At 43.0% G+C, this 15,519-nt stretch overlaps 1 protein-coding gene across 1 annotated transcript in view; it reads right to left on the bottom strand.

Moving 5' to 3' along the window:
• LOC144753053 (cytochrome P450 2D6-like) overlaps positions 1 to 15,519 on the bottom strand; it is a 466,095-nt gene that overhangs the window by 125,712 nt on the left and 324,864 nt on the right. Inside the window, exon 8 of the mRNA XM_078640854.1 lies at positions 4,916 to 5,057. Within this exon, the coding sequence (XP_078496980.1) occupies positions 4,916 to 5,057 (142 nt within the window). The remainder of the gene's footprint in view (positions 1 to 4,915; positions 5,058 to 15,519) is intronic.

Genomic DNA, 15,519 nt, shown 5'->3' with positions numbered 1-15,519 from the left:
AATGCATGTCATTACAACGCATGTCATTACAACGCATGCCATTACAATGCAATATAAGGTAAGCAATGGGGAATAGAAATGTTCACCCTGACACTATACAACACTTACCCTACTGTTGCCCTCATTGGAGTGGGAATAGCAATTATTACCCCTACACTATTCAACACTTACCCTACTGTTGCTCTCACTGGAGTGGGAATAATAATTTTTACCCAAACGCTATCCAACACTTAACCTAAAAGTAATATGCGTTGTAATGGTATGCGTTGTAAAAATAGTTTCTGAAAATGTGTTGTGATGGCATGCGATGTAAAATCATGCGTTGTAATGGATGTTGTGATGTAAAAACTGCTTTGTAAAGGCATGCACTGAAAATGCGTGCGTTGTAACGTCATACATTCCAACAGCAGTAACAGTACGTGATGGATTGGCTCCATGGCGGCACAGGATGCATTAAGCTGAGTACAGGTAAGTTTCAGCCTTATATCCCCAATTGGTGGCCAGATGTAGTGGTTGGATCACCACAGTGATGCCGGTGGGGAGGCACATTGTAATTGGAGCGACAGTAACACTGCCGGTCGGCCGTCCGACATAGCATTAGCCTATCCCGCTGAGATTTCATGGCAGTGGCAGCAGGATCACGGCGGTCTTTCATCTAGAAACTGCATACATCATAATTGGACGGTTGGATCACCAAGGCAGCAGCCAGGACACCCCTCCAAAAAAGCAACAGTGGTGCCTTTCCGCCAAACTCTTTATCAGACCCTTAGTTTGGTGGACGCTGCCTAGGTCTTTCCTGACCTGGAGTCAGCCATTTTTGCACTTGCCTCAAATAGTCTGTTGTACGATAATACAGTGTCCCTAAGAGTGGGGTGTGCAGGGACTTCTACCTTTCAAGCCCTTTCCCTCAATGCCTCCCTTATTGAGATCACTTCCACCCCCATCACACTTTTAATGCCTGTATGCAACTTGCTGTTTGGGCCAAAATACATAACTGGCCCAGGAGAGTCTCCTCTTGTCCATGGACCTGGTATGAGCTGATCAGCCAGTGGCCAAGCAGTATTTGTTAGGAAGAGGCCCCAGGAACTTTGACTCTTCAGAAGAGCTGATTGCTCAGCTGTAACTGAAAACACTATTCTCCCTTATTCAGTATGTTATTGAAAGATTTCACTTCAACCCAAGACAGAGCAGCATACTAGTGTGTCAGACGGATTGTGTTCCAGAAGAAGCAATTTGCGAGAAGCTCTCCTTCACAACAATCGGGATTAACATTGAAATACGAATTCAATTAGAACTGCTCTGTTGCCCTGCACCAAGAGGACTACTGCCAATAGAGAGATGCTGAAATGCAAAAAAGTCAAAAAAAGTGATTGCTTACCAGATAACCAGAGCCGAGCTGTAGCCAAGAAACTTGTAGAAGTCCTAGAACTTAGTTAACATGAGAGCATGAGGCCTAGCTGCTTAACTGAGGATACAATCAACTGTCATCTGCCACAAATAGAATAATCACCACAACATCCGTGATGAACTTGATTTTTTCTGAACCACCCGTGCTTTGGTGTAACCTGTGTGTCCCGTTCAGTTCCTTCCACATATCCTTGAGGACTCTCTTGGCTCATACCATGTCTTAGACTAGCATAGAAGCAAATGTCTGAATCAGTTGCAAGGTTATTGTGAAAACAGGTAAATCCTTGGACCATACTTCAAGGACTGGCTTGCCACTAGCTTTGCCTGTGGCTAGCCCCGAGTACAGCTGTACTACGGCCAACTATGATGGGTGGATATTCAAATATAATACTGAGAAATAATTAGTAGCCAATCAATGATTTCAGTGGATGAGCAACAGAACCAGCTGGAGCCTCCCACCATAACCGTTGAGATACAGGTCATCGGTTGTACTGCGCTCCAACACTAGGAATATGACATTGCCCCTTTCACCTCCTTTTTTGCCATTGTCTGGCATGCTTTGGGATGGCTCTTGTGCCATATATGAGTGGGATTGTTGGCACTGAATTATGCCTAAATAGTTTTGTAGCAGTTGCATTGAAACCGCTTAACAATAAATCTAAGGTCAGTGATAGGCTGGTGAATACATTGAACTGTATCAAGAGATTGCTCACAGCTCTTTCCTACTGCCAGGGCTACCTCATACGAGCACATTCTGTAAACTCTATTGTTGACATAGAACAATGATCTGTTAACATTGTTCCGTGCCTGCAAAGTGAGGCTTGGTTCCATTCTTGGGAAGTTAACAACTAAATGAGAACATTCTCAATAACTTAATATTGGCCATGGACTTCAGCATTAAAGGAAACTATAGCACTTAGGGGCCGATTATGATGGCGGGCGGACCTGAGTCCGTCCTCCACCATAGAGCAGGAGGGAACCTCCGCATTGCCTGCGGAGTTCCCTCCTGTGCAATTAGGATGTGACCGCCATCCTGGCGGTCACATCCTCTATTTTTACCATTGCGGCGGGTGCGGCTTCAAGCTGCATCCGCCGAAATGGTAAAAATGCACACATTGCATTTGTATGCAGAAAGTGGCAGGCACCGTGCGGTGCCTGCCGATTTCTGCATGCAAATGCAGGGGGGTACCATAGGTACCCCCCATGTGCACCCCAAACCCCCCTTCACCTAGGGGGCCCGCAACAGGCCCCCGCAGTGAAGTTACACATGCTTTTCCGCCGCGGAAAAGCATTTTTTAAAGCCCTTCCTTATATGGCGGACGGTGTCTGAGATACACCGCCACCATATTAGAGCTTTTCCGCCGCGGTTGTAAGCCAAACGCGGCGGAAAAGCTGCGGACGGAAACCAGGACCCACCAGCCATCCTAATGTGGCGGTGGGTCTTTGGTGAGTCTGCTGTGGTTTTTCTGCATCCTCCGGGCGGGCGGTGGCTTCCGCCGGCCCGGAGGATGCAGAAAAACCGCAATCATAATAGGCCCCTTAGTGCGTTACTGCTGTAATACTATTTTGATTGAAATCTCTGTCTAGGTGAATCTAGAGAGTTTAATTTTTCAATGCTTACCAAATATTATATGATGTTTTTAGTTCATGTGCATTTAAGTACTTTTCTTTTTGCAAAGGTAAAGCACTGACAATGTTCAGTTATTAATGGGTATATATGGCAGTGTTACCACTGCCAAGTTACCATCTAGAGTCCATTGCTAAAGGGGAGTACTTAACTATTCAAGTTGTAGTCCTGTAATACAGTGGACCCAGGACATCTGTAGTAGAGAACTCAAACTCGTGAAGTGTAGGGTAGTGGTTTAGGATTTAGGGTAGTGTCGGGGGTTGTGCAGGGTAGTGTTTGAGTGTGAGAACGGATTGGGTAGGGGAGGGTCGTGTGGGGGGGTAGTATTTTAGGCTTTAGGGTAGTGTTGTGTTTATGTAGTGTAGGTTAGTGTTTTAAGGTTTAGGGTAGAGTAGGAGGGTCGTGCAGGGTAGTGTAAGAGCATAGGGACAGGACTGGGGAATGGGAGGGTCGTTCTGGGAGTAGTGTGTTAGGGTTTAGGGTAGTGTTGTGGTGTTTGTGTAGTGTAGGGTAGTGTTTTAGGAATTAGTGTAGTGTCAGGGGTTGTGCAGGGTAGTGTAGTTTTATTTTAGGGAGAGGACTAGGGGTCGGGAATTAGTGTAGTGTTGGGGGTTTTGCAGTGTTATTGTAGGGGGAGGACTAGGGGTCGGGGAAGGGACGTGCAGTGGAACTACATTAGGGATTATGGTGGTGTAGGTTGGAGTCACTTACCTCGCAAATGTTTACAATGAGCATACCTTTACCCTGCATGCCTTGGGGTTGAAATGGCATGCGTGGTAAAGGTATAGTCATGGTAAAATTTTGGGTTGTAATGGTGCTCCTTGTAATTGACATTGTGTAGTAATACCCGCGTTGTAAAGTCATACGTGGTATTTCTATCTAATGTAACAAGTGCTATTTGTCTGATGGGGATGGGGTAATCAACCTCTTTGTGGATATTACCAGGAAGTTGACGTGGTGTGACAATTCTTACCGGCCCAACACACCTCTTCCGGTAAGGCACCAGAATACTATAGGCAAAATATTATCTGACAGTAATGTCATGTCTTAAACGTCATTTACAAAAACACCTCCCCATTATAATTTATAATAGAAAGCCTTCATACAAAGGCACAATATGTTTGCTAACAATATTTAGGACAACATATTTAGGTCATGTGATATGTTTCCTAACAATATTGTACCATACCGCCACCTCTGCCATATGAATCCTGTACTGATGGACATGCAGGGATTCTGTCACCATGTAGAGAGGAAGGCATTTACTTTATTTTTTGTACACCTTTTTTAACATGAATGCAGAGGTTCTAGAGATGGACTCTCAGTGTACTGACTTTCCTTGGCAACCAAAAGAAAATAAAAAAATTGCAAGGATGTCAAAAATATTGCCCTTAATGTACATTCTATCTATCTTTAATTGTATACTTAAAGGCCATGATTCTGAGTTTGTTGGAGTCCAGGTGTTTTTTTATTGCATCCGATAAATAACAATGCCCTTCAGTACAATATTTATTGGTTACACTTGTTGGAGGAACAACATGCACATTTGCTCCATACAATAAATACCACACACTTTTCCCTGTTAAATTCTGGCAGGTATGGCCTGCCGAAATGTAACAAAGTGTGAATACCACCCACACGCAATGCTAATCTCTGCGCAAACATGGGTTTACGCAGGGGTCAGAAAATTCCGACCAACTTGTAATCAGGACCTATCTATCTATGTCATCTCTCTATGCCCATTTAAATACACATAACATTGGCAATACTGGAAATACATGTATGTAATGATCACATGGTCTACATTTGACATGTCTGCTCCTCTGCCCGAATGTGCTAATTCATCTACACCCGCGTAGCCTAACAAGCATGTATATTTACCTGCAGAAAATGGTATGAAGGCTTCTCGCTTGATGAATTCACCTTTGGCATCCAAGAAGTTTTCCGGATAAAACTGGTATGGCTTTGCCCAAATGCACTCATCTTTCAGGACGGACGACAGGTTGAACATGAGTGTAGTGCCCTAGAAGTAGGAGCCGACATGTTAAACAGAGAATGTGCTCTATGTCTTTCACTGTGTCTGCTTGAACGCTTGAGGAATGAATGAACAGCACAGAAGGAAATGATTGACTTGCAGGTGACACACAGCTCTTCTTACTCCAAAACTACACCACTCGATTCAAAGGCAAAAACCATAATTCATTCAGCTGGCCACATTTAGTTGCCATATATTTACTCTTACGTCCAGTCATTTGAACCATGCACCCTGAGGTAGGCCTTCTTGAATGTACGAGGTACAGAGTTTATGAAAAGAATAATAACATAAAAAATCTTCTCATCATCTCCATACATTATTTTACCAATCTGGGTGCTGGGAGCAGTACTGGCTCTGGATGTCAGAATGGAATTATTAGGGTTTTTTAGCAGCCTGAGCTGGAGTATTTCCCACCCATGTGTGACCTTGAAAGAGTGATACACTGACTGAAAGACACAGAGGGACTGTATTCACCACTCAATGGTCGTGTGCAGATGCAGATCGGTAGGGCTGAACACCCATCACTTGCACAGGCATTATGGTGCTTGGCCATCCCATAGCTGTGGCACCTGTTGAATCTGTATGAACACCAATGCAGAAGTCGATTGAAAAAAAACGATATTGCTTTATTCGTTGTTCTGCACTGCTTGGCCAAATTGCTCCAAACTTGGCACAGCCTAGATCACATGCATGTCTTCATATAAGCTCTGCTCTTGGTTTTTCCACCTACAGCCTGGCCTGGCCTCTGACAGAGCCCTTTGGGTTTGAGGTGGAGTGCAGAGACTCAGCGCCTCCAACACATGGACCAACTTCAACCCATAGTTCTCTATCTGACAGACCTGGCGGGGAAAAGCAGGCAAAGTGCTGCAGTGGTTATATTTTTGAAAATTGAGTAGGGAATATTGTGATATCTTAACATTATAGCCAAAATGTCGAGGACCAAAATACTGAAAGCAAAGTGCATGCAGGAAAGGACAGATTTGCTTTTCTCAACACCACATCTACCGACCCTGAAGGCACATATATTTTTAAGGTACATACATGTGGAGTTATGTATAGAAAAATCTATACTCATATACTTATATTTTATCCTCAATATTTAGGCTACCACATTTATATTCCCTACTTGATATTCCAGACCCATACCCTGCGAGCTGATATGACGGTGTCTGGGGGAAAGAGCAGAGGGGCGCACAAACAGTATGACAAGCATATGCATATAAAAACGTTTCTTGCCTAGCAGTACAATATGGATTAGACTATATGTATTCCCAAAATGGAAGACACAGAAGTCTTAAGATCTTTTTTGGCTTTTCCATTATTCACATTCAATCCAAGTATTCGTTACAGATGCAGGTCACCCAAAGACATTGAGTTTTGTCTCGGGGGAACCTTGATGACCCTAGCCGGGGCTCTTTATGAGTGCATGTGTTGGAAAATGGCGCAAAAGCTCACGATTGAGGTACTCTTGCAGAATGATACCTGAACTAGCACCTTAGACAGTGCTCCAGGTCTGGAATAACATAAATTGGTTAAGAGCGGTACTGGTGCCCATGGTGCAAATAGCGATTTTGCTATAGGCTAGGAAAGAGGTAGCCTACCGGAGCTATAAAGCAAAGCTCTGAAATAGCAAGGATGATGCAGATCATGACTGAAGTATCTTGAAAGAGTGTTTTTCTGGGGTCCTAGTATTAGAATTGCATGAGTATCTGAGGGTCAGGAAAGGTGCATTGGAAGAGTTGAAAGGAACCCAGCACTAAAATAGCAGGGTTGAGGCAGATCATCACTGACAGAACTCTATGATATTTTGGTGTGTCAAAATTTATTACAGTAAATTGAGGTTAGAAAGTTTTTTTTGCAGAGTTAAAAGTTTTTTATTTTGCAAACTCCTTGTTTTTCCTGCAAAAATTAGGAAAACTACGCAATGTTTGCAGAATCTCACACAAGTTTGGTTTTTTCTGGAAAATGTACACTTTTTCATGTATTCACACACAAATGCAATGTTTTTTGAGTCAATCACAAGGAAAAGCTAAGTAAAGTGTCCAACTGTGTACAAAATGTGTGTAAGTGACTGTGCTACAAGGGTGCAAAGTACTTGTCTAAACAAGCATTCGCAATGCAATAGGTCTCGCATTATTTAAGTTTGTGCTCTTGGCATTGCTAAATAATGCAACACCAATAGCTAAAACTTTAATAATGCGAGACCTATTGCATTGCGAATGCTTTTTTTGTATCTAATTAAACTTCACAGACTTCAAATATACCTCAGCATCATAACGTACAGCATGGAGATAACATTGCCACCACTGGCAGACAGTGGATATAGAAAACGGGATGTCTGCGTTTAGCAATGTACTTGTTGAACTGATCTGAGCACGATTGAGTATTCCAGTCAGACTGCATCTGTACTCTTGATTGTGGAGGTGGACAAGCAGAAGCAGATGACGTCAATGTCATTAGTGTAAACCTTGTAAATGTAGGCCATTTAAAAGATGGGAAGGGCTAAAAGCAAAATGTAAAGGGCATCGCAATAGAATATACAGGAAATGGCTTCTCCGCTGTAGTTTGTTCAAGCGAATTTGGCAGCTTTGTCTGCAGTACAATGACGCACAATTATCTGGCTTATATCTAGGGCTCCCGGTTTTATGGTATTTATTTTTTTGCCATTTCGGTCTGTATTTATCCATATTTATTTTTTGGGCATTTTTTCTGTATTTATCCACATTTATTTTTGTCACAAGCAAAAGACGACGCTACAGCTAGTATTTTTCCACATTTATTTAAATTCTGAATGCACACATGCGCTCGGTTGTTATTGGTCAACACTATACAGTTATCTGAAAACGTTGCCATTTGCAGAATGTCCCAAATATGCTTAAAAGTGCTATCACACGCCATTTGTCTCAGAGTCTTGCAGTTTCTACCATCGGCAGAGTGCCACATCCTCTCCCCCACTGAACACCTTACTGCCCCACTGAGAGAAACTCACACTGCCTTCAGCTGCAACCCAATTGTGCAGGCACTACCCTACATTGCTCGAGTCACCTTAAGCAGAGCCTAGGGTAGCAAACAATCTAAAATCAATGCCATATATACTCTAAGAGTATACCATGAAACAAGACACAGAAAGTTGTCAGAGTGCTCACTGCAAATACCCACGCAACATCGCTCAAAGATGTCTGTTTGCCCTGTAAATTTTCTTTGAGAAAGATTAGCAATTCAACTGAGCAATAAATCAAAGTATGCCAGTAAAAGCAAAGAGGGGCAAGGCATTTTAAGGGGATTCTGTTCCGTATGGTGAGAATGAAGGATGCAAGGCATTTGTCCCTGCAGGATATTCTCAATATGACTGGACACTACAGTGCTTAAAATACAGATATCAGATTAGCTGGTGCCGATTTACGCAGTCTACATCAATTTGGGGTAGTATCTGCTACACTGGATTATTTTTCGGTAATCCTGGCACCCTCCTTCCCACCTATGTCACAGAGGTCATGACAGCACTGAGTGGTAAGAACAGAAAGCAGATAGGACTCTATAATTGCCCACTTTACTTTCAGTGGTTTCCCCTTCTTGCTCTTCCATTGACCCCTCAGCCGCAAATAGGAGGCCGATGAGGAGCCAGGACAGGGTGAAGCAATACACCCTCTGATGTCATCAGGTCAAAGTGTGTGTCATGTCACTTCTGCTTCCCTAACACTCTAGTGAATCTGCATTCATGCTGGTACGCGGGAGAATGATTAGTCACTGATTGAAATGAACTTTGAGTGAGGAAACAAAGGCCAGTCAATATAGGCCTGCCCGTTGCAAGGACCACGGAGTTTCAACAAGATACGCTAGGTAGGCTTTTCAATATAACAGGATGAGGAAAGATTTTGAGGTCCCCAGGGATCCTTTTCTCCTTGGTTCTAAAGACTCTTCTCATTCATTTAGCTGACCCCATGACTGCTCAAATGCTCCAGCATCTACTGTAGAAACATTGCCATAGCATTTAAATGTCCCGCCTCGAGAATCACAGGCCCACTCATCCTCAACATAAGATATGTGATTAAATTTACCCAGAATTGGATGGGTGGTGATTGGGACCCCCGAACTAGGAGCAATAAAATGAAGACAAATGATAATCGGAACCGAGAACCTGTATAAACCATTCATGGAAATCCTCAAATGGCGTTTGCTAAAGAAAACCTGCCATGCATAAGATCAAAACCCAGACAAGATCACAACCCAGACTGGATCATTTATACTCTATCAGTAAAACTGTACGAAGAAACCTCCGATTTACATTTGCTTCAGGTGCTCACAGTATCTGCACACAATTTACAAATCAAGGGAAAGAAATAATGGGGAATAATGACCAACAAACAATGAAGCTGACCACCAAGCGGGAGGATGCAAATGGACATTAAGGGGAACATGAGGGGCTGGGAGGGGTAATCAATGCTCTGGACAGAAAGACAATATTAGACATTTTGCATACTGCTTGCAATGAAATGCTTTTTTTTTTTTTAGAACTACCTAGCTATCTAAATAGCCAAGACACTTTCTTCACAACATAGCACAGCTGCCAATAAGAATGTAATCAAGCCAGACTGTTCATTTTAAAAAAAAAAAATTTTTTTTTTACTTTTTAACTTGATCATTTCCCCAGTGCAGACTCAAATATTTTTAACTTTTAACTTTGCTAATGCAGTGCACCTAAAATTCTAGATTTGACAATTATGAAAAGAAATGCGGACCAGCAACGTTGATAACTATCACTCCATGGTCCATTCTAGACACAGTACTACAACATTCCTGCCAAACAGTACACTATATTGACCAGAGTGCAATTAGCGCCATAACTATCGATTCCAAGTGACCACAGAAAAGGGATACACAATAAAATAACGTGTGCACAAGTTCAGGTAAAAAAGCAGCGCGTATTGCCCTGCCTAGATAAAGTGTTTAGCCACAATCACTTTTTTTCATAAGACAGTAAAATAGTTATGAAAGTTTGCAACGAGACAGTTAGACCGACTGGCTGAATACTGTTAGTAATTTAACGACTTCGAAATGAAGACTGTCATTTGATAAACTGGTTTAAATACATAAAGTAGCACTGCATTAACATGGGCATATAACTTTAATTGATGGATGCCTCTATTCATGATTCACAGACAAGTGCCAATCCCCCTCAACTATAAGACATAACAGAAATCAACCATGTTTGTTGAAGACAGCGAATGATCCTCCCCTTTGCGTGGGTAAATATATCAATGGTTTCACAAACTTATATTGAGAAACGTTTTGACTCCCGCATGTTATCATCAAGCACCCCTTTATGCAAAACAATTACATAATCAATCATTATTCATGCATTGGTAACAGCACAAAGCAATAATAATACCAAAACAGAAATGTCATGCCCAACAATCTGGTGGAAGTGTACGTATACCATATAGAAGTACATCTACCATAAGACTTTATAGTCACGGCTGGTGATGGCAGGTAATGCCTTGAAACAACTCAAATAGATATTTTACATAAATTAAACCATTCTCAGATTTATCTTTTTAGAACTGTTTCAAAGCCATTCGAGATACCATAAGGTCTGGCCTACAAGAGAGCAATTGGCTTTGTCAATGTTTTTTAGCCATTTTGTACACCCAGCACGCATGTTTAATAATACTTTGCGCCCTATGTTTAATAATACTTTGGGAAACCTCGTCCTTTCCCAGCTGGCCCTGCTGTTTGCATCCCATGGTTCTCTGGACTCCCGCAAGCCTGATTGCTAGATTAGTCTGCTCGCTAGATTATGGATAATGTCAACTGTGCCTTTTAGCCTTTCTGCCCACACTTCACGTTGTCCTTTTCTAAGAGTTCAACCTTCATGCTGCCAATGCCGGGTCCTCAACCATTCTAGCACACTTAGGCCATTTGTTACAGATAGGCCCTGCTGAATGCTGTTTGGCCAATCCCATTGGCAGCTGCCTTTGTGTACTTTTTCCTGTCAGATGAAATGGCCCAAAAAATAAATATAGATAAATACAGACGGAAATGGCCCAAAAATAAATTCCATCAAACCGGGAGCCCTAAATATAATGCATTAAAAAAACACCTCTTCAGAAAAGCTCTACCCGGAGCACCGATAGAACCTCGATTAAAATATGTGGAATTTAGGTGCTAGACCGCCATAAGGACCATAAAGATACGCCTATATAAAGGTAAGGATACATTTAAAATAAAAATATTAACCCCCACCCAAAAAAAACCTACAGTCATCAAATTGTAAATTACGCATGGACACAGATTGTTTTTAATATTTCTACATCAAATGTCAGACGCACTGACGACTTGACTTGGTCTGCGCGTCGATACATACAACTTCAAATGAGTAGTCTGTATTCATTTATTTGAACAGCCCCCTAACCTAGGATTACTAAATGCTCTCGTGCCCAAAGTGCATATTCCAGGGAGTGCACTCATTGTGTGTAACACTCCCTGTAAAGTCCCATAATAGACTTCCTAAAGGCACCCACCCCGCCCCCGTCATACATTAACTTTGACAGCCCACTCACATCTGTAGCAGGCCTGATGGAAATGGGGGGAAAAAACAGCGCACCTGTCTTTCATCCCAAACCCTCCCGCGAGCAGCAGCTGCAGCCGCTATGGCGCGGTCATGGACAACTGCAGGAATCTGGAGCGCATTACGATTCCCAGAGTGTGACCGGGCCGCAGAGAGCAGGCACATTCTTGGCAGGAAAGGGAAGGGGAGGATGAGAAGAAATGCAGGGCGCGGTGGTGGAGGAGATAGCGAGGGGTGGAGAACAGAACGGGTAAAAGAAGGGAAAAGCCAGAGAATATGAGTGCAAGTGTGTCCGCGCGTGAGTGGGTGTTGGGAACAGGGTGAGTGAAATACCAAGAGCGGGAGGACATCTGGCTGCCGTCCCAGGTTTCGGTTATGTTTTCCCAACAATCCTGCAGTGCAATGGGTACAGTTAGGTATCCAGTACCCTCGAATGCATCCATGATACTTATAAGGAGGCCCTAACTGGGACGCAGTCAGAGGTCACTGAATTAAAATGGGTAAAACTATCACTGGTGTTGCGCGGCCGTAAAAGAGAAAGAAAGTCTTCACGATCGCTGTGAAAGTGAAAGTGATCACAATGACACGCTAAAGCATGCAAGGTATGCGTGTGCAGCAGTGTGCATGTGCGTGAGCGCAAGCTGGTGGCCGCTTTGGGAGCACTTCCAAAAGCCGCTACTAAATGTCTCTCCGAGCAGCGCATGCGCGCTGACTCAGCTGGACCTAAAAATAAAAACAGCGTTGGGACGCCGGGCCAGTGCTGGCGGAGCAACATGTACAACGGAGGGTGTGGGGTAAAAAAAACAATATGCTGCAGCCAATGCAATTTTACTGCATGTTGGCGGCAGGGAGCAACAGAGAAAGGGGGGTAGGAAGCAACACAGATAGAGGGCAAGTGAAGGGGCAAAATGGACAAAAGGAGTGGGAGGGCGTGGTTCGGAGCAAGCATGTGGAGAAGAGGGTAGGCAAGCTGAGGGACAGTGGAAGGAGGGTGGAAGGGATAGGGTAACCAACAAAGGAAGGAGGGCTTTGGGCAAGCAACAACATGGACGAGGGAGGAACACAGGGGGTAAGAAGTAGTACACATGGGAGCCAGCTGGTAGAGCGCTTAAAAACAAAGAAAATTTCATTAAAAAAAAATGAGCTTATGAAGGACGCAAGTAATGCATCTATGCTCAAGGGAAGGAACAGATACGTAAAACGGAAGGAAGCCTTACAGCTGACCAATAAGAAGCAAGTAAATGAGAGTGACCATGAAGCAAGCCAATGGTAAGCAATGGGTGGACTCCAAGCCTACAAAAAGCAATGAGGAACGGGGTCAAGACTGATTTGCATATGGCTGGGTCCAAATTTGGGTAGCATGGTGAGCAAATGAGCAATGGATTTGACCCAGATCTCTTGACTGGGGTTGAATGTTTGATTTGTTCCACATTCCCTCCATCATTTGTGTCTCTTTTGATTTCTCGCCCCAAGTGTGCCGGGTATGCCCAGACGTGGGTTCCAGGCTCACTGTGCCAGTGGATTCAAGTTAGCCTGGCTGATGAGGAGTGATACCCCAAAACCGGTCTCAGGTTGCTTGTTTCTGGTCCAGGGAGGAACTGACTTAGCAGTTCGGGATGGACTGTTCCCATGAGGCGCAGGAACAAGGCTGATTTGCAATTGGCTGAGTCTAAAAAGGCGTGGCATGGTGAGCAAAAGAACGATGGATTTAACATAGATCTCTTGACTGGGGGTGAATGTTTGATTTGTTCAGCATTCCGTCCTTCATTTGTATGTCTGTTGCTTAAAAAGAAAAAATGCCCTGTATCACAACAAAGGCTCAATGAATAATCCGAGCAACTAACAGTGTTTCCTTGTGAACACATGTAAACTTTTTACAAAATAACCGGCATAATAGATCAAACAAACTAATTTTCTCTAAGGCTTATTTCTGATCTGGAAGCAAGGGCTCGTTTTACTAGGGTTAAAACATACTACTGACAACTGCAGGTGACTGCCAAAATGCATTACATTCAGTACTAAAATTCTTTCCCGGCAAATAAAAAGTAGGGTTAAATGTGATGGGGGGGATTAAAGATGAATGCAAAAGAAGTCCTGGTACTCCTGAATTCAAAAGTGCCTGTGAAGCTGTATTAAATGATGTTAGTACAATTTATCTGCTGTACTAATTGCACAATGTTCTTTACGGAATGTGAATTTGGTGGGTGGCAAGAAGTCGCAAACCGAAAAGAAAGTATTTCTTTGGTTAAAATGTCCAAATTACTTGAACTTTGGAAGTAAAACGTAACATAAAATGATGGCAATAGGCCAAAAAAAAGTGCTGCTTTACCAGAAGGGCTCCCTTCCCAGCAACATTTTGAGAAAATGCAGGTCTGCCAAATCCAGGGGCTCAAATGGGTGGGCTTCGAAAATTAAAGGAAGAGCCCAGGTAGGAAGCAATGACATATGCAAAGGCGTGGGAGACTACATTTTTGCATTGGGGTAAGGGGTTGAAATCATTACACGGACATCCCCGGGGTCTGACACCTTGACTTGACAAACAGGCCGATTTTAGATGAGGCTCAACACCTCAGTGGCTGCAATTAAATATTTATCAAAACAAATGTCATGGAGACCCCTCAGAGCTTACTCCTCAGGTGACACCACATCAGGAAGACTTAGATGATATGCAGCATAGCTTACCAGAGTCTGTCTACCATTGTTTAAAATCCGCTTCTATTTAAGAATCGGGGAGGGAGAATACTGTTCCCTGCGTCCACAACACACATCTGGGGGAGCTATACCACACTATCCACCACGGTTCCTGTACACAGACATATGCACTTATAAAGCGATCAATATATGCTATTCACTCTGCTTCAGAGTGCATATTTGTAGAGAAGGTATTGTATTTTGTATTGTTTAAAGACTATGGTCACAATAAACATATATTTTGACTTTTGACACAGCTTCCGATAGGAAAAAACAAAGGGTTTATAACAAACAGCGGCGGAAACACATTAATAAGGGATAGAGACTGGAACGACTGGCTCTAATCCTACCTGTCAAAACGCCAGCAATGAAGTCATAGGCAAGTATGGCCACTGGCATGATCTAAGACTCTAAATCCTACCAGGCGTTACATACTTTAAGATTATTTACTCTTTCTTTGATACCGATGTCTTTAGTACATTTAAAACGAGGACTGTGCCTTCTCACCATTCAGAAGAACTGATTTACCACCAATAAGTTTACCTAAAGCTCTGTCAAATGCAACGGTCACCAAACTTCGCACAAACTCAACAAAAAAAAGATGATTCAGAAGAACATAACAGAGAATTTCACAACCGGATTTAAAACTGGATCATTCGGCGAACCATTGAAGATGAAAACAGCTGTAAAGTCAAGGGACTACATAATGACCATGACACAAAAAATGGAGGGAGGTAAGGAAGCAAAGCTTGAACACTATTGCAACCTAAATCAAGTACAAATTGCTTACACGGGTGCAGACGGCACTGATTTCGCAAGGACAATGCGTCTGATGTACAGATCAAGATGCCTGCAGTCACTAATAGCTGTATGAAAAAGCGAATGGGTGCACGTAGGTCTTCTTTTACATAGCTGAAAGCCTGCACGTCCTGGGTGTTGTAAGATCTCCCTTAGTTTACTAACAGCAGGACGATGTCAGCATGCACTTAACTGGCTTGGTACGCTGAGTATCTTACACTGCACAGATGATTCATGCAGGTTAGGTTTCAAATATTTTCGGCTGTTACGGGTACCCTTCCTATAACCTAGCTTACGATAGGGAAACGAATAAAACGTTTCAGGTGTGCGACTTACACATATAAAATTAACATGAAAATATACCTCCACTTCACCATGGCTCACTCAGATCAC

Source organism: Lissotriton helveticus, chromosome 1_1, assembly GCF_964261635.1.
Source record: "Lissotriton helveticus chromosome 1_1, aLisHel1.1, whole genome shotgun sequence".
NCBI lineage: Eukaryota > Metazoa > Chordata > Amphibia > Caudata > Salamandridae > Lissotriton > Lissotriton helveticus.
The sequence above is the reverse complement of the archived record's forward strand: the minus strand, read 5'-3'. Positions and strand labels throughout refer to the sequence as shown.